The 20389-nt window shown below is 45.1% G+C and overlaps 2 protein-coding genes across 2 annotated transcripts in view; both read left to right on the forward strand.

The window, feature by feature from the left end:
* Positions 1-5201, forward strand: part of SIK3 (SIK family kinase 3) — a 241798-nt gene extending 236597 nt beyond the window's left edge. The window contains 1 exon segment of the mRNA XM_029572295.1: positions 4982-5201. The gene's annotated coding sequence lies outside the window, so the exon portion shown is untranslated.
* Positions 5202-7740: 2539 nt separating this feature from the next.
* Positions 7741-20170, forward strand: APOA1 (apolipoprotein A1). The gene is made up of 4 exons (XM_029572296.1): positions 7741-8011; positions 9047-9098; positions 17650-17803; positions 19159-20170. The coding sequence occupies exons 2-4, from the start codon at positions 9056-9058 to the stop codon at positions 19727-19729; spliced, it is 768 nt and encodes a 255-aa protein (XP_029428156.1). The 5' UTR covers positions 7741-8011; positions 9047-9055; the 3' UTR covers positions 19730-20170.
* The last annotated feature ends 219 nt before the right edge of the window (positions 20171-20389 follow it).

A 20389-nucleotide genomic window follows, 5' to 3' on the forward strand; every position in this document is an offset into this window, starting at 1 on the left:
AGGCCATCGATAAGGCGATGCACAGACTCCAAGTTCCCCTGGCGCTGAAATCGGTGCCGGTCACGGAACCAACTATCGACCCCATTCCAGCAGCATTGGCACCGCTGCTCTCGAAGATGGAAGTGCTTATAGCCACTTTTCCACCAATGGATCCTGGGTCACCGATGGCTCCGGTGCCTTCCCCGCTTACCCTGTCATCGGGAGGATAAACACCGTTCCGCATTCAGTCATCGGGAGTCCTGCCGCTGCCTCAACCATCGATGCCCGTGCACCCATTGGCACCCCCGATCCATCCATCGATGCCTGCACCGCTGCCCTCGATGCCTTCATCGGTGTCTCCAGTACTTCCCTCAATGCCTTCAGAGCCTAGACCGGGACCTTCAGAAATACCATCGTCCCGTCCTTCTCAGGTTCCTATAGGGGCAAGTGCTGATCCCCATGACACCTGGACTGACGATTCATCTCAAGACACCGATGATTTACCATCGCCACCTTCTCCTACTGAAAGTAGGAAGCGTTCTCCTCCAGAGGACTTGTCCTTCATAAATTTTGTGAAGGAAATGTCTGAATTGGCTCCCTTTCAATTGCAGACTGAGCAAGATGATAGGCACCAAATGATGGAGCTGTTATAATTCCTGGATGCTCCCAAGGAAATAACCTCCATCCCTATTCACCAGGTTCTTTTGGATCTTTTCAAAAAGAATTGGGAACACCCTGGTTCCATAGCCCCAGTCAACCGAAAGGCAGATACCATTTACTTGGTACAGTCAGCCCCAGGGTTCCAGAAACCTCAGCTGGATCACCAAACTGTGGGTGTAGAATCTGCCCAAAAGAGGGCACGATGCTCAAAACCCCACTCCTCCTTCCCCCCAGGTAAGGAGCAGAAATTCCTGGATGCCATTGGCCGGCGTGTGTTCCAGGGTTCAATGCTCATCTTTTGGATCGCCTCTTACCAGCTCTATATGACCCAATATAATAGGGTCTTATTCAAGCAGATGCAGGACTTTGCAGAGTCCCTGCCTCAGCAATTCCAGGAACAGCTTCAAACCCTGGTTCACAAGGGTTTTGAGGCAGGGAAGCATGAAATAAGATCCTCTTATGATATCTTCGATACCGCTTCCAGGGTATCTGCAGCTGCTATTTCTGCAAGAAGATGGGCCTGGCATAAGTCTTCGGACTTCTGCTCTGAAGTACAAGAGAGATTGTCTGATCTGCCCTGCATGAGAGACAATCTGTTTAGTGAACAGATTCAACGGACGGTGGCGGAACTCAAGGGGCATCATGAGACCCTTCGCCAACTCTCTCTGATGCCTTCTGAGTATTCCTCCAAACAGCCATTCAGGAAGGATACTAAAAATCATTCTTCTGTCCAAAGTCCTATCCACCACCGTCTGGAACTCGTTCCACGAGACCTTTCCAAAAGGCCCAGTCTCGTCAACAAAAGCCGCAAGCAGCTCCTCAGCCAGTCCTTGCTTCCGGTTTTTGACTCCTGCATAGAGAGCAGCAGCCAGCCCCCACTGCCTCAGATACCAGTGGGAGGTCGATTGTGCCATTTCCACAGCAGGTGGCACACAATCACCTCAGACCAGTGGGTCCTTGCCATAATCTCTCAGGGTTATCACCTGAACTTTATCTCCATCCCGCCGGACTCCCCACCTCTGCTGATGTGGGGAACATCCAACCACTCACCACTCCTGGAACAGGAGGTCTCCCTCCTCCTCCAGTCCAGAGCAATAGAACCAGTACCCTACTCCCAACAAGGCCTAGGATTCTATTCCCGGTACTTTCTAATCCCCAAAAAATCAGGCGGCGTTCGTCCAATTCTGGACTTGCGTGCCCTCAACAAGTACCTCCACCGAGAAAAGTTCAAGATGGTAACCTTGGGTTCCCTTCTTCCTCTTCTGCAAAGAGGAGACTGGCCCTCTAGATCTCCAGGAAGCGTACACACACATTGCGATAACTCCATCTCATCGCAAATTTCTGAGATTTCTGGTAGGCCCCAAGCACTATCAGTACCGAGTGCTACCATTCGGCCTGGCATCTGCACCACGAGTCTTCACCAAGTGCCTCGTAGTAGTAGCAGCAGCCTTCCTCAGGACTCAAGGTGTTCACGTCTACCCCTATCTAGACGATTGGTTGATCAGGGCTTCCACTCAGCAAACTGCTCTGTCGTCCCTACATCTTACCTTACACACTCTGATTTCGCTAGGATTTCTCGTCAACTACGAGAAATCCTACTTAGTTCCATCTCAAACTTTGTTCTTCATAGGGGAAGACTTGGACACCCTTCAAGCAAAGGCATTTCTGCCTCGACAGCGAGCTCTCACTCTCATTTCTCTCGCACACCAGCTACAGTCTCAGCACTGCTCGACTGCATGCCACTTCCTCATCCTGCTGGGACACATGGCGTCCTCAGTACAGGTTACCCCAATGGCCCGCTTGGCCATGAGAGTCATGCAGTGGACGCTAAGGTCACAATGGACTCAGTCCGTCCAACCTCTATCGACCATTGTCCATATTACCGACCCACTTCGTCAGTCTCTAGCCAATCTCCTCCAAGGCCCCAATCTCCTCCAAGGCCTACCCTTCCAGGCCCCAGACCCTCAAATAATTCTCACCACCAATGCTTCCAACCTCGGCTGGGGAGCTCATGTCGCCAATTTGCAGACACAAGGAACTTGGTCTCCAGAGGAAGCCAAACACCAAATCAATTTCCTGGAGCTGCGAGCAATCAGATATGCTCTCAGGGTATTTCAGGATCACCTTTCCAACCAGGTCATCCTGATTCAGATGGACAACCAGGTGGCCATGTGGTACATCAACAAACAGGGAGGGACGGGCTCCTACCTACTGTGTCAGGAAGCTGCACAGATATGAGCGGAGGCCCTCTCCCATTCGATGTAACTCAGGGCCACCTACTTGCCGGGAATGGACAAAATGTTGGCAGACAAGCTGAGTCACGCCTTTCAACCGCACGAGTGGTCCCTCGACCCCACAATGGCGGACTCAATATTCCAACGTTGGGGTTATCCTTACATAGACCTCTTTGCGTCATCTCAAAACCGCAAAGTAGAGAACTTTTGCTCTCTCACTCGCAGCCAACACTCTCAGCCAAGAGATGCGTTCTCCCTCTCATGGGCAACCGGTCTCCTATATGCATTCCCTCCACTTCTGCTTCTCTCAAAGACTCTCGTGAAGTTACATCAGGACAAGGGAAGCATGATCCTGATAGCACCTCACTGGCCTTGCCAAGTGTGGTTTCCAATACTTCAGGACCTCTCCATTCGCAGGCACATTCCCTTGGGAAAGGACCCACTTCTGATCACTCAGAACGACGGGTGCCTACGCCGCCCCAATCTTCAGGCCTTGTCCCTGATGGCCTGGATGTTGAAAGGTTAATTCTTCAGCCACTTAACCTTTTGGAGCCAGTTTCCCGTGTCCTGATTGCTTCATGGAAGCCTTCCACAAGAAAATCTTATCTTTACAAATGGAACAGGTTTAAATCATGGTGTTCTTCTCTATCCCTTGATCCCTTTACCTATTCCACCACAAAGTTTCTAGACTATCTCTGGCACTTGTCAGAATCAGGTCTCAAAACTTCCTCCATCAGAATGCATGTCAGTGCGGTGGCCGCCTTCCATAAAGGTATTGGGGACGTTCCTATTTCAGTACAACCCCTCAAAACACGTTTTCTGAAGGGCTTGCTTCACCTCAAGCCTCCACTGCGTCCTCCGGCCCCTTCTTGGGACCTCAATCTGGTTTTGGGTCGGCTCATGAAACCACCGTTCGAGCCTCTCCAATCCTGTGATCTTCACTATCTCACATGGAAAGTGATTTTTCTTTTGGCAATCACATCTGCTCACAGAGTTAGTGAGTTACAGGCCCTAGTTACCTATCTGCCTTACACTAAACTTCTGCAGGACCGGGCAGTACTCCGCACTCACCCTCAGTTCTTACCTAAGGTAGTATCGGAGTTTCACATTAATCAATCCATTATACTACCTACCTTTTTTCCCAGGCCCCACTCCAATCCAGGAGAACAGGCTCTGCATACCCTTGACTGTAAACGTGCTCTAGCGTTCTATCTAGACCGTACAGCTGCCCACAGGAAAATCACTCAATTGTTTGTCTCTTTCCATTCCATCAAATTGGGGCAGCCTGTGGGTAAGCAGACTCTTTCCTCCTGGTTAGCGGACTGCATATCCTTTTGCTATCAGCAAGCAGGCATTCCACTTCAAGACCGTGTTAAAGCACACTCTGTGAGGGCCATGGCGACTTCAGTAGCGCACTTACGCTCGGTGCCGCTTCCTGACATTTGCAGGGCTGCTACCTGTAGTTCTCTCCATACCTTTACAGCCCATTATTGCTTAGACAAGTCGGAAGACAAGATTCCATCTTCAGCCAGTCTGCCTTGCGCAACCTTTTTACAACTTGATGTACCAACACCCTTCCGCTGGCCCGTTAGGATTCAGGATGCCCTCTACCAAATTCCACCCCAGTCCTAGTGCCTATTGCACATCTTGGGTACATTTGGTGCATTTCTCGAACATCCTCAGCTCGGTACTCACCCATATGTGAGGACTACCATCCTGCTTGTCCTGTGAGAAAGCAAATGTTGCTTACCTGTAACAGATATTCTCACAGGACAGCAGGATGGTAGTCCTCACGAAACCCGTCCGCCACCCCGCTGTGTTGGGTTCGTTACGTTTTCTTATTTTATTTTTTGGCACTTCCTGTAGCTTTAAACAAGACTGAAGGGGGACCCCTGCTGGCTACAGGTTTCGTACCATGCTGGGCATGCCCAGTAGGTACCAGTCAAAGTTCTAGAAACTTTGACAAAAGTGTTCAGTGATTGAGCTCCATCCTATGATGTCACCCATATGTGAGGACTAACATCCTGCTGTCCTGTGAGAATATCTGTTACAGGTAAGCAACATTTGCTATCCTAGACTTAAACCCTTTCTCTCTCTTTCTCTCTCAGGTTCTCTGTACAGCTTTGAAAAGAAAAGGTTCCATTTATAAGCCGACAGTATCCAGCAGCACCGCGCCAAATTCCCTCCGTATTTCTCACCCAGGCCTCTTCCCTGCGGAATCCATCTGTCTCATAATTTTTATTTTTATAATTTTTTTTTTTTTGCCATGTTTGTCTGTCTTGCAAAATGTTCTCAAAAACTCTAAAAGTTCTCAAAGGAAATCATAGACGTGATATATATATATATATATATATATATATATATATATATTTTTTTTTTTTGTTACTATAACACCAAATGATCTTTGAATTGGTGAGTCTAGAAATCCTTTTTCCTCCTCTCCTTGACACTGCCTCATCCCAAAAGCAAGGAGAGGTTATTTTATTTTATTTTATTTTTTTAATATTTTATTAGAGTAGATGCTGACCTTTGTGCTCTGTGGCAGGAGGGTGGGAGGGAGGGGAAGGGGTGGTGAGCAGAGGAGGGGACAGGAGGAGGCCCTGTCCGTACAGTCTGAGCAATAAGCAGGAGCGCTGAAAACTTGACAAGGGGATTTCAGCACATGATTTTGGAGAGGGGGTGGGGGAAAGGAAGATGAATTTGTGGGGGTTCCTTTCTGGAAACCGGAGACATTGAGCAGACCAAGCTGCACATGTGGAGAGGCTGAGCAAAGGGAACAAACACACGTTTTCCCCAAGATTAACAGTTTGTGACACAAGTTAATCCTTGCCTTGGATTAAAAAAGAGATTATAACTAGAAAACACCTTAAAAATGATAACAATCGTACTAATCCTTTCTCCAGCATAAAAAGAGGAGACTGTTTCATGGATTGCACAGACTCTATGTCCTGCTTAATTGTGCTGTGACTTCTCTCACCTCATCCTTGCTGTTTCACTATATTAATGTCATTGTGCAAAACAAATTGGGAGTTTTCTGTACGGGTGTATATGTATTTACATATATATATGCACACCCACACACCCCCTCTTCCCTTCTAACCAGCAAAAACAGTCTGTACTTTTGCAGTTGAAGACCAGAAAAGGTTGTTTCCAGTTTGACTTATTTTTTCTTCCTAATCATGTAAGAACTGTTTTGGTAAATGGTGGTGGTGGTGGTTCTTATTGTTATTATTATTATTATTATTGTTAATAAAAGACAAACAGAATTTGTGTTTTGAGAGAGAAAAAAACTAAAAATGTTTTCAGCTTAGATTCTGCTCTGTTTGAATTGATAACTTGCACTTTCTTTCTTTTTTTTTTTTCGGAAATCCTTTATTTCTCTTTTTAAATGCCCTGATAATCGTGAGCTGGTATTGCTCGTGTAGCAAGTGATGCACATCGCTTAGAACTTTCCTTGTGATGCTTTCAACACTTTTCCTGTTTCTTACTTTTGTGATCGACCGTGAACCAAAGCCTTCACTCATAGCAGGGGAATCACATAGGTAGATAGAGGTTATCGTGTGTGAGTATGGATATACAAAGATATATTCTCTATACACCCACAATAAACTATAAATAAAAAAAGACCTTTGCTTTCCCTACAAACGCAGGAGGATACCTACCTTCCCATTTTTTAAGGAAGAAAAGCCAACAGGTTGACGGGATCTTCTAGTTTTCCATCAAAGAACAGCCTGGTCAGTGGAGCAATGTTTTGGCTCTGGCTTTCCTTCTTTCTTGCCCCCTTCCACTCTCCATCCCCCCCATCCCCCCCCCCCTGCAGTCGGATTACAAGAGAGCCAGAAATGGATTTGCCCAAGCCCAGATGTGTTTGCTGTCCCGAGCCCTTTCTCTGGCAGTGTGGCAGCGGTCATAGCTGTTGCTGCTGCTGCATGGCGGTTATTCTGGAGCACTGTGTGGGATGCTGCAAGCGAGACTGAAGGAGTTCCCTGCCAACGTCCCGTCCGTCCCCCCCCCCCCCCCAGCCCTCCTCCAAGACTGTGCCATACTTTAGCAGCTGATGGGTGGGAAGGTACTGATACAACAGTGAACTCACGTATGTGTGTGTGTGCGAGTGTGTGTGTGTGTGTGAGTGTGTGTGTGTAGGACCACACACTGGCACACATTACTTTTTGTTTACCCAGCACTGTATGTCTAGGAGAGTTGTAAGCTCTTCTATAAAATAAGTTAAAATAAAAAAGCAATCAGTGAATCTTGGCCGTGCCATCTCCGGTCTCTCACGTTTTATCATTGCTTTGTATTGTAGCAATCAATACACACAGTATATGTTGAATGTATACTAATATACTTTGCTATTATTTCTGTTTTTTGGAAATGTCTGAAGTATTTTTTTCTTTTCTCATTTATGTTGGACTAGAAAAAAAAACAAAACATAAAAAATATTGTTTCATTGATCATTAGCCTATTATTATTATTATTATTATTATTATTATTAATAATTTTTTGTGGGTCACTTACAACTAATTTAGTTGGAAAGTGAGATCATGATAAATAAAATTGTGCTGATGAATCTTTGCTGGTCTTCTCTTTACCTCATTGTTCTATGTTTGTCTCATGGGCGGAAGGATCAATGCAAGCCCTGGACTTTAGGCAATGTTTCCATGGGGTCAGTATGCCTTCAAGAGGTCATCTGTTGGGCTTGTGTCAAGGTTTGTGAGCTGTCAGCTGAAAAAGGAGATAGAAAACCTTCCATTCTACTGTTACACTGGCGTCTTGGGATGCAAAACATCTGCCCTGCCTTCACTCGGGGGCTGAGTACCTGCAGCAGTGGGAGCCCTGGCGCTGAGTTCCTGCTTTGTTATATGTACAGATAGTAAGGTAGATTGAGTCTTGTTTTCTTGGAAGACTAGGAGAGGAGGTCTCTGCACTAGTCAGCAATCCAGTTGGCTGGCAATTGATGCTCCCTCCCATATAGATAGGGGAAGGGCGTTTTGATCCTTGAACTCCCAAGTGGCACAGGGTCAGGAGTGTGAAGTGATTTGCACTTCTGCTTATCTAAGATGGTAAAGATCACAGAGTGCTTGTATAAATAGCAGTCAGCAGAGAGGACAGACACTGAATCTTAGGAGCTGCACACACTGGTAAGAGCCATATACACAGCTACACTCATATAATATGTGTAGCATTTTATAGAGATTCAACTAGCTAGTATGTTTTCTTGTGTGATGATAATTATTTGTAATGTAATGGGGACAAAAATGTTTTAATGTTATTGAATGAAAAGAATTTCCAAGTTACTTGCAGGAACTTAAGAAAGAACTGTTTCCTGACTGATAAGTAATGGTGAAAGTATCCTTTTTAGAGGGAGAAAATGGTCACAGGAATATATAAAGGTAGAGTTGTTACAACTAACAGTGCTCAGAGGAATCTGTTTAACATAGGTATGCTGTAATGAAATCTCTGAATGAATGGGAAGTTTTGGAGTCCAACCTCCTCTATATCAAATATCACACAGAGGGTTCTGAAGGATGTCAAGCCTGGGGGAGAGAGCCCCAGGTTTGCTGTATCCTGGTGCTTAGCAGTGTGTAGCGTTGTCTGGAAGGAGTTTTGTAGCCTTTCATACTGGGTGCCTAGTGTGACTGTTGAATCCGAGGCTGGGCTCTAGGGTGACGTACCTGCCTCTTCTTCCCTCACAGGAGGTCCCAGGTCATGTCGTTTCTGTGGGCTTCAGAAATTCTTCAGACATGCTGTCACTCTTTGCCTGTGACTGTTTCCTCGTAGTTACAGATCGTGACAAATCAAATGTTTTCAGAATCTTACATGTCAGTGCCTCACCCTCTTACCTGTCAGAGGGTTCCATGTTGTAATTCTCGACGAGCAAGCTATTTCGGAGCAGCGAGCTATAAATGTTAAAAATAAGTAAATAGGATGTCGGAAGAGAATGCAAGAGGTGAAAAATCAATCTCTTCTTTATTTTACCTCTAAAATTAAAACTGGGAATGGGCAAAGTGCAGTATTCTTAGAAGCATGTGGATGTCACTAAGAATCCTGATTAACACAGTAAAGAAAAACAAATGTGTGAAGCCACTCTTTTAATAGGACAGGATCTTGCTTTGCATCATTTTATCTAAGGGGTAGAGATTCTGCAAGACTTCTTACATGTTGTCCTTTTCCAGGCTGCAGACATGAGAGCGGCTGCTATCACCCTCGCCCTGCTGTTCCTCACAGGTAACTTTGCTCCACTCCACCAGAGCCGTATTCTATGCAGCATGACTAGCACCTTCCTATGCTTAAAACACTTCACTTTTCCCATAAGGTTTTGTCTGTAATCTTTTCTCTGGATTCTTGAAAAGGAAGAAGAGCTGCCTGTCAAAGCTATACACCTGTAGCCTTTCATATAATTGCACGGGTGATACCATTATTATGCTACAGGTAAAGTAGACATAGCTCATGGCATTTATTTGCCCTATAGTAGGGAGAATGAGCCAAGCATCTTATCTGCAAGGGTCATATTTGGGGTTAGAAAACTCCAAAGGTTTTAGTTCTTATGAAATCTTTACTGCAATAATAGCGGTAAAGTTTATTGCCATTAAGATTCAAGTCTATTTGGTGAGAGCTCAGCGAATTGGTGCTCCCCAACACTCAGTTGAAATAATGTGATAAGCTGAGTTTCCATAGGAATCTGTGCTGGGACTATAGTCTGGATCCCTAGAGGCAAGAGAAATGAAATGAGGAAAGAGGCATGATCCTTCATACAGTTAAGGAAAAGCAGACAGCAGCTAACTAAACATGAACTCTATAGTCTGGGTTAAAAATAAATAAACACAAGGGGCAATTTGAGAAAACAAACAAACATGGGGTGGATTTGCTGGTGCAAACTATATAGTCTGGAAAAATCAAACAGCACAAGGGGCAGTCTGGGTGTACAAACAATCACGAGGGTGACTTACCGATGAGAATGATACCAATAACCTTGGCACAACTGGGATAATCTGTCTAACAACAGAGGGCAATAGGAAATTGATCTCAAACAAGTGATCAACAAGGCCCAGACCTTGATGGTCTGTGGATCAAATGGGATGTGAGCTTGCTGGGCAGACGGGATGGGCCATTGTGTCCTTTTCTGCCGACGTTTCTATGTCCCAAAAGCCTTACTGAATTACATTGAGGATATGTGCAAGACTAATATCTTCCTCTAGTTCATTGAGGAAAAAATAAATTGCAATGTTGCCATTTTCTTTTTTTTGGCAGATAACACCAAGCTGCTATCCACAGCAGGACTCACTGATTTTACAGAAGGGCTTAGATTTACTGGGGAAAAAAGAGCAGTCAACTGGCAGAGTGTATTTAATGTGATCATGTTTAGAATAATGCGTTAGGGGCACAAGAACAGGCAGATACCACATATTTTGAATGGGGCAATACTTGCTAGCACTAACCAGGAAGAAGACCTGGGGATATTAGTTCATTAAAAACTTGGATTGAATGCACCAAGCTGAGCAGCAGCAACCAAAACCGGGAGCAAGTTGGAATGCATTAAACAGGGAATAGAAGAAAGGGATAATTATACCCCTGTCTAAGGTATTTGTGTCAAGGTTCCATTCTGGAAAATAATTCTCAAAAGGAATTCCAAATGTTAGAGAAAGTTCATAGAAGGGCCACTAAGCTAATAAAGGGGTCACATTGGGCTTGCATATGCTGCAAGATTAAGGGTTATTTACATTAGAAAAAAAAAACATGTAAGAAGAGATCTAATAATACTATAGAAATACCTCAAAGGACTCTACAGGGATCTCTCGGGAGATCTTTTTAGCAACATGAGTGAAAATTATAAAACCTTCCGGAAGAGGTTATGCTTACACCATTAAATACCTAACCAATTGCACCATTAGGATGCTTGCTTCTTCAGCTGATCATGCTTCAGCCATCCCCACCCTACCAATCTTCTTGAGCACCCCTGCATGAAAGCCCAGTGCATTACTGATATTCCTTTGCAACACTGTATTTCAGCGTTGAGTATTGATTGTTATAACTTGCTTTAAACTTTTTTTGTGAGAAACGTTTGTCCTAAACAAACGGGGCAGGAATTATTATTTTTTCACCATTGCAGAATTTGCATTTTTGTGTTCTTTATTTTATTTTAAATTTGTATATACTACTTTCAAATCCAAAGACTAATCAAAAGGGTGTACAGACGAAATATATTAAAAAAAAAAAAAAAAAAGCACATGGCTTAATTGCCACCCAGGAGAGTTGTTGGACAGTGAAAAGAAGGGTTGCATTCGATAGACCCCCTGGTCTTCTTTCAGCCCAAACAATTCAATGTAAAAATTGCCTTCATGGTCAGACCAGTGGTACATTGAGTCCAGCAACCTGTTTCCAATAGTGGCCAGTTCAGGTCACCTGGAAGTACCCAGTAAAACCTAATGGGGAGATCCATTCCCTGTTACTCACTCCCAGAAGTCAGATATGGCAATCCCCAGGTCTATCTGGCTAATAATTAATGTACCTGTTGTCCAGAAACTTGTCCAAAACTTTTTTAAATCTAGCTAGACAGATAGCATTGACTATATCCTCTGGAAACAAATTCCTAAGCTTTTACTATGCATCAACAGAAAAAAATACTCTTAAATTTGGACTACATTTTCTGCCAGTTTCATGGCATTTCCCCGGTCCCTAGTACTATTTAAAAGGGTAAATAATGTTTCGTGATTTCATGAACATCTTCTATCCCCTCTGTCATCTGTTCAGGCTGAAGAGCCCTAACCTTTCTTCATAAGGGAGCCATTCCATCCCCTGTATCATTTCTATTGCTTGTCTTTATACCTTTTCTAATTCTGCTATATTTGTATTGAGATAGGATGGCCAGAACTCCACACATTAATGAAACTGTGATCGCACTATGGATCCATTCAGAAGCATTTGTTTTTCTATTTCTTTCTGAATAATTTTTAACCCAGTTATCTTTTTTGGCTGATGCTGCATATTAAGCTTAGAATGTCAATGAATTATACACTAGAGATGTTAAATATTAACCATTTAATCAATTTAAATGATAAGCAAAGTCTTGCCGTGTGGTCAATTATATGTGAGCACTGCTTCTGGGAGCCTGCTGAAGACTGCTTTTAGCTGTCGTCCAAGTTTCCCTTTCCCAGTGGGCTGCGCAGGTCTGAAGGGTGGACCACTATTGGCCAGCGTGGGGGGCATGTGGGCATGCTGGGGAAGGGGCAAGGAGTGCTCAGAGATGACAGGAAGCCCAAGAACTTGGTGGAGGGGGCTTAAAGCAGGAAGTGCAGTGGCACACCGGGTTCAATATCTAAATGATTAACCATTTAAATTTCAGTAGTTTACACAGTTAATGTTGAAATATTTACATCTCTCTTATCCACAGTTTTGTTTAAGGTTCTTTTTCTGCGTGGTAACTCCTCATTTGTAACCCAACATTGTGCACGAAGAGAGGGCAGTTTTCAAAACCATGGAAGCTGGTGCAAAGTCCACAGACACTTTCTGATTTTGTACCATTCTCAAAGGGAAAGTACGCGCATACATTCCCTTTGAAAATAGCCAAGGAAAAAGTGCTTCCTTTTGCTGCGGATACCAGCCAAAACACTCTGGGGCAGATTTCAAAACCTATGGGGCAGATTTTATAACCTGCACACGCGGCCTACATTTGTGCTCGCTACCCGGCGCGCACAAATGTACGCCCGATTTAATAAAATCTGGGGTCGGCACGCACAAGGGGATGCACACTTGTGCACGCTGAGCCCTAGGGGAGCCCCGATGGCTTTCCCCATTCCCTCCGCCCCCCCCCCCCCCCACCTTTATTTCAGGAGCAGGCGTAACTTGCACGCGGCGGCCGGCTGCCAGCGCGCCATCCCCCGGCACAGCCGCTGTGCCGGAGGACTCTGGTCCGCCGCCCCACCCCTTTTTCAAAGCCCTGGGACATACGTGCGTCCCGGGGCTTGCGCGTCACCGAGCCTATGCAAAATAGGCTCGGCGCGCACAGGAGCAGGTTTTTGGGGTTACGCGAGTAACCCTTTGAAAATCTGCCCCTATGCGCGCGGCCTACACTTGTGTGCGCTACCCGGCGCGCACAAATGTATGCCCGATTTTATAACAGGCGCACGCAGCCATGCACCTGTTATAAAATGGCGTCGGCGCACGCAAGGGGGTGCACACTAGTGCACTTTGCGCGCGCTGAGCCCTAGGGGAGCCCCGTTGGTTTTCCCCATTCCCTCTGAGGCCGCTCTTCAGAGAAGTTTCTTTCCTCGATGGGTTGGAAATTATCAACAGTGGAGTTGGTACCACGTTGATTCCTTTCCAGGAACTGGCATCGGAACCGTTCTGCCAGTCACCAGCAGGGATTCTAGTAGCAGCTGGATGTCCATTTGTAGGGACACCAATGCTATTGATGCCCATGCACTGATGCACCAGATATTACAACCAGGGCCTCCTGAATTTTCCCATCTAGCTCTTTTTTTTAAATTACCAATGGTGACATGGCTTGGGAAGCAGAAATCGGAGTGGCCTCGGAGGGAATTTTCCTTTGGCCCCCCCCACCTTCCCCTACCTGTCCCGCCCTCCAGCCCGAAAAGAAAAATACCCCTGTACCTTTATCCCAGAAGTTACGCCTGCCGGCCGAGTGCCGGTGCACGATCCCCAGGCCCAGCAGCCGAAGAGAGGCCTCTGGCCACGCCCCCAGACCGCCCATTTTTTCAAGCCCCGGGACTTACACGCACCGCCGGGCCTTTTGAAAATAGGCCCAGCACGCGTAACACCCCCCCCCCCCCCACGCACGTAAATCCACCTGGCTTTTAAAATCTGCCCCTATGCGTGGTTTTGAAAAAGCAAAGCTGTGTGTTGTTTCCTCCCCCTCCATGGGAATGCCTCCATGAAATGTGGGTAAACGTATGGGCGTTGTGACACTCACATAGTTTTAAATAGCTCTTTTACCCAGCTAATTTGGTTTGGAAAATCGTTCATAGGATTTTTTTTTTTCTCTGTATGCATCACTTTGCCCTTATCCGCATTACATTTAATCTGCCACTTAGATGCCCAGTTCCCCAATCTAGCAAGGTCCTTCTGCAACTGTTCATAATATCCTCATGTTTTAATTACTTTGAATAATTTGCGTTATCTCCAAATTTGATTACCTCATTCGTTATTCCCTTTTCCAGATTGTCAATGAATAAGTTAAACACCACTAGTACCAGTTTGGATGACTCGGGCACTTCACTATTTACTTTTATCCATTGGTAAAAACTGACTCTGTAGTCCAACTTTTCTATCCTTTAACCAGATTACCAATCCATAGTAGGACAAACGCCAAGGACAGGCAGAATGGTGGTCCTCGCACATGGTTGACATTCTCAGATGGAGAAATATCTTTAAACATGCCCCCCCCCCCCCCCGGGCATATGCAGGATGCTATACCACCAGGTGACCATGTGGGGGGGGCCTCTTCAATCTCATATTTTCCATGGAGCCCACTAGCAGTGTCCCCTCTAAGCTGCACACGTGAGCGCGCACAACGTTTTGCATGTCAGCGCACGTTTCCCCCTTAGTGCAAGGATAAAATGAAGGCTGCAGCCTGAAGAGTGACCACCACCCAAAGAGTGACTGAAGGCCGGCAGGGCTGTGGGTGGAGCCCATCTTGCCGAGGCCCGAAAAGAGGGAGAGACCTTGAGAATGTGTGTGGGAGAGAGAACCTGTGTTTTTGTGAGAGCTTATATGTCAAAGACATAGGTTCTCTCACACACATAATGTGTGTGTGAGGGAGAGAGAATCTGTCTATGTGATAAAGAGGAAGTGTATGTGAGAAGAATTTGAGCTGCCTCACCTTCCCCAATCCACAATAATCTATTTGTTGTTTCTGTTTTCAAATATTTTATCAGTGTTTTGGCAAATTTATAACATTTTTTATTGGATAGTTTATTCATCAGATGTTTCAAAATATGTATTTTTTTCAGTATGGTTTTACTATTATGATTTTTATTTCTTGATTTATTTGATGTCTTATGAGGAATGGTCATGTTGTACTGCATACAGCATCTGACATTTTGTGATTTCTAGTGCAGTTTTTGTTTACACATGTGCTTTACTTGTCTAAAATTCTGTATTTGTTTCCCAACAGATAACTGACACCTGTGGGTATATTTTGTGTAATCTACAGTATGAGCCGATCAATGTCTGAATAAGATCTTGTATCCATTGTATAAAATTGTTGATCTAATGCTGTCAAGGCTATTTAAAACATAGTTTTACTGGGTGACTAAACTGGCCAGGGCTTTCTTGATGGAGAAGTTTTTCTGGTAATGTCTTATAGTCAAGCTGCTAAATACAACAGGCCAAGACTTGAAGGTCTAGGGATGTGCTCTACTTGGTTATTTAGACAAAATTTGAAATTTGTGTTGGAATTTTTTTGGCTTCACTCGGCTGGTGATGCAATCCAGGGATACATGATTGATAGAAATGAAAAAAAAAAGTCTCTTTATTCTGTAAATGCATTTCAGTATCTAGAGAATGTGTATTTCTATATTTCTAAGGTTTGCACTGGAGTAGTGGAGTGGGGAGAAAGGGGAGAGTAACTGAGGTCGGGGCAGAGATGCTAAATCCATGTCAATCTGAGTAGGGTGGGATTGGGAGGTGCTAGCCCTTCTTCCTCATCCTCCCAATCTGACTTCCTTACCCTTTGCACCCAAGAAACAGGAATCATTTGGGATAGGAGGGGGGAAGGCATGTTATCAATGATTTTCACATAGGGCATCACGGCCTGAAGAGAGAAAAGGTCCAGCAGAGACCATCCTGCTGCAGCCTACAGCAACCCAATCTTTAGTGACATCTGTCTCTCCCACTGTTAGGAAACTGTCTGCTTTCTAAAAGTACAGGAACCGATCTGTGCAGTACCCCACAGGCTTTTTTCTTCTCCCCTTAGTTGCCTAAGTAGGTTTATTGGTAGTTTGTAAGCTTTATTTCCTTTTCAGCGGCCGCATGGTGCACTGGTATTGGGTGCCTCAAGGCTGCTCTGGTAGCAGTTTTGCTTTCAGATTTTGCTGCATTACTTTTTCATCCAGTGCCCCTAAATGAGAAGAAAGCCAGTGGCTTCAACAAGTACTCCCTGTCCAAAAGGTTCATGTGTCCTTTGCTTGGGAACCAACCATGACTTTTGGGGAAGTTCCCTTGCATGACCATCATTTCTGGCTTGAGCTCATGGAAATAAACATAAGGATTCTTAAGCCCAGCCCATTGGTATCAGCATCAGAGACATCGACATTGAGCGAGACTTAGCTGCATCAACTGCTGGCAGTGCATCAACATTGAGAGAGCGTCGATCCCCCTTGATATCGAGCACCAGGCAAGACTTGAAAGGTTCAGCCTCTCCAATCCCAGCATCACGGAGCTCCAATGACGTGCAGTGGATGGAGGCCAAGAAACATTGACATTGGTCTCAGTTGATGCACAGTGCTGGGAGTGGGGACATTCTGGCAGTAAGCTTAAATCCCAGAAGAGTTCCCATGGTGAGGAGGGCCCATCCTCTGTTAAGTCCTGGGAATCGCATCAATCTCCCAGGGTCCACCTCGGCTACCAATACACCTCTAGTATCCCAGGAAAACTTGGCCTCTTCTGCTTCCCAAGCCATATCACCATTGATAATTTTTAAAAAAAGAGCTAGATGGGAAAATTCAACGGGCCCTGGTTGTAATATCTGGTGCATCAGTGCATGGGCATCACTAGCAATGGTGTCCCTACAAATGGACATCCAGCTGCTACTGGAATCCCTGCTGGTGACTGGCAGAACGGTTCCGATGCCAGTTCCTGGAAAGGAATCAACTTGGTACCAAATCCACTGTTGGTAATTTCCAACCCATCGAGGAAAGAAACTTCTCTGAAGAGCAGGTGTTTATTGGGTTCTAGGCCACAACAGACAAGTGTTCTCCTTTCTGAAACCTTGTCTGCTAGTCAGGCAGGATCCAGGTACACACCCCTGAACTACCAGTTGAAATATTCATAGGAGTATTGCTGAGGATATGAGGATTTTCTCACCACATGTTCTAATATCCTATCTAGGTGATTCATGAGGTTGCCAAGTGATCTTAACAACCACCATCCGCCCAGCTATTTACATGCCTACTGACTGAATCACCAATAATGGCAGTCCTTCCTGGGCACACATCCCTGGAGACATCCTCTGAACAAGAGGATACCACATCATTTAGAAAGACAATCCCCCTATAGAATCGCTTCTTTCCAGTACAATCTGATGCTGTCCTTTCTGGTGAACTCTGTCCTCCTAAGTAGGGCTAGCAGAGTGGAGGCAATACTTCTCTACTATGCCCCTGGAGATATTCTCTGTTTGCTTGCTTCTCCAAGTCTGCCAGAGACTGCATTTGTTCTCTGAGAACTAGGAGCTAAGCTTACACTGCACAACCAGGGAAGTCAAAAAGATGCCAATAAGGCATTATCACATTTTCAATTGCAGTTCTTACCTCTGGACACTAAAAGTAAGGCACAAGTGGTAGCCATGACTCCTCTGTTGCGATTTTGATTACTAGTGTGTGCCTTGTATGGAATATAACCCCACTCCATTGAAGAGCTCTCTCTAAGCTATCTAGATGCATTTTTTTCCATTATAGTGTGGTTCATATTTACTGTAATTTCCAGGCATCTGTACTCCAGTAAGTAAAAAGGGTCCCAGGAGTCTTCCAAGATCAGACAGGTGCTGGGGCTGGGATTTACAGAGCTTGCCTTTTATGATTCTGTTTTACTCCTTTCTGTGCAGGGACCCAGGCTCGCTACCTGTGGATGAATGAGGAGCCCCAGAGCCCAGATGATCGCTTCAAAGAGTACATGGATCAGTACCTGGAAAAGATACGTGAAATTGGCAAGGCAGAGCTGACGAAACTGGAGTCAACCGAAGCTGTCAAACAACTCAAGTAAGTTCTGGATCAGTATAAAAAAAAAAAATAAAAGAAAAAACACCCCTTCACTAACTATGGAATGAGTGCATCATTGCTCAGCTAGTGGTGTATGTTATAAAATCAAAATGAAAATAAGCAACATGAAAAAGAAACGAGGAAACTCATATCAGAAGAAGGGTAAAATGACAGAGAAAACCAGCTGGCAGGACAGATGGTGCAGGTAATGCAGAGACGAGTGGAGCAGAGGGGGACAGTTTGCTGATTCTGGGATGAGTGAAAACATGAAATTCCCACTGTACTGGAGAGGTTCTCATGCCCAGGACTAAAAGTAAATGACTCCAGAAATAAAATGCCTGCTGTATGCCGATGATCCAGCCATTTTATCCCCCACCCTAGGATGTCTACAGGAGAACCTAAACCTGCTAGAGCTCTATTGCAAATCATGAGCTCTACAAGTGTTGAATACATTTAAGATTTTCCAAATCTCCAGTTCAGATTCTCCCTATAAAAACAAGAAGTTGAACATACTCAAGTCTCAAGGCAAAGTATGCATAATCCAAGTCAGTGGTTCACAAACCTATCCTGCCTCCCTAGCATGCAAATTTATCTCATGCATATTCATTGTGGATCTCCCAAAACCTCTGAGGGTCCTCCAGGACAGGTTTGGAAACCTCTGATCTAAGTGCATCTAACAGTTTTAAATTGGCTACAAAGACACTACAAGAAAACAACTTTAAGTGACTTGTGTTGGCCACTCCTGCAATAGTAGTTTGACTGGGACATCGTTTATTTATTGCAGTCCTTCTCAACCCAGTTCTTGGGGCACACCTAGCCAGTCCAGTTTGCAGGATATCCCCAATAAATATACATAAGATAGATTTGAATTGCAGATCTCTTTCAGACATATTTCTATGTATATTTATACATATTTTTATGTATATTTATTTATGTATATTTATTTTATGTATATTTATACATATTTTTATGTATATTTATTTATGTATATTTATTTTATGTATATTTATACATATTTTTATGTATATTTATATGTATATTTAGGTGTGCCCCAAGGACTGAATTGAGAAGCACTGGAATAAATAAACGATGCCCCAGTCAAACTTCTATTGCCGAGGTGGCCAAATCCGGTCTTCGAGTGCCACAAACAGGCCAAGTTTCCAGGATTTCTACAATGAATATGCATGAGATAGATTTGCATACCATGGAGGCAGTACATGCAAATCTCTCATGCATATTCATTGTGGATATGCTGAAAACTAGGTCTGTCTGTGGCTCTTGAGAACCGGAGTTGGCTACCTCTGCAATAAAAGAAGAGAGCAGCTTTCCTAACTGTGTTTTTATCTCTTCCCAAGCCTACAGCTTGCTCAGAAGTTTGATGATTTAAGCAGCAATGTCCTGAATCTGAGGGAACAGCTTCAACCCTACGTGAAAAACTTCAGAGAGCAGGTGGTGAAGGAGTTGGTAGGGGATATAAGCGCTGAGAATGCGGAGGCCGCATCTCTCCTGGGGCAGCTCTACCAGCGTTGGAAAGGGCATGTCGCGGGCTACCAGGAGAAGGCAAACTCTCTGGGCCAGGAGCTCCAGCAACAGGCCAAGGAGAACCTGGACTCCTTCAGCCAGAAGGTGCAGCCCCTGTTGGAGGAGTTCCGAGACAAGCTGCGGATCGAAGCAGACACCGTGCGGGCTAAACTGATCCCCTATGTAGATGACATGCGCCAGAAGACCGTAAAGCAGCAGGAACAGCTGCGGGAGAAGGTGGGCTCCTGGGTGCAGGAGTATGGCGAGCATCTGTCCAAGTCCATTGAGAAGCTTGGCAGCCTGCTGCAGGGTTGGAAGGAGCAGGTCCCTCATGCTGAGGAGCTCCAGTCCAAACTGACCACCTTAATGGAGTTTCTGAGAACCAGGCTGGCGCCCACAGTTTAAAGAATGAACAGGCAACCTCCGCGATGGCTTTTCCTCCCGTATTCTCCCTGTAAATCAGTATTTGGCATCTGCTTCACCTCTTCACTGATAATATCTGCCCATCTGTGCTAAATGCTGTTTCTTCCTTGGGTACTGGTGGTGCAGGGAGAGGGAATCCCTTCCATCCCTCCCTCAAATGCTTTGTATTTGGCTAATAACTCCCGTAGCATCCACTTCTTTCCCCAATGTCTTGGAATGGTCCATTTTAACCCCTGCTCCAGAAATATTCCACTTTCCCTGGTTGCCTACCCCTAGCAGGACCCAAACACATTCCTCCCATGCACTCCTCACTCAATGCTGCTTTCAGGAGCACTTGTCCCTTTGCCTTTAATTCAGCTCATACATTCTGCCTGACCTTTGCCTGTGTTTTACTTAATAAAAGTTCCTAAATATTGAACTGTACTGGTCTCAAATGATTCTTTTGCAAGTCTGATCGGTGTATTTCTATGTGACCAGGCCTAGCGCGGGCCTGCTGTGATGCTTCCTCTGGGGAAGAACTAAAGTTGCCATTTCTTCTGGCCTGGACTGGACAGAATTTGGGGCTGGTGTCTGAAAGCTAGAAAGAGGGGGACCATGTTTGTCATTTAGCCTCCAGCTGCTAGCACCCGACATACACGGTAC

The sequence above is a fragment of the Rhinatrema bivittatum genome, chromosome 12, assembly GCF_901001135.1.
Source record: "Rhinatrema bivittatum chromosome 12, aRhiBiv1.1, whole genome shotgun sequence".
NCBI lineage: Eukaryota > Metazoa > Chordata > Amphibia > Gymnophiona > Rhinatrematidae > Rhinatrema > Rhinatrema bivittatum.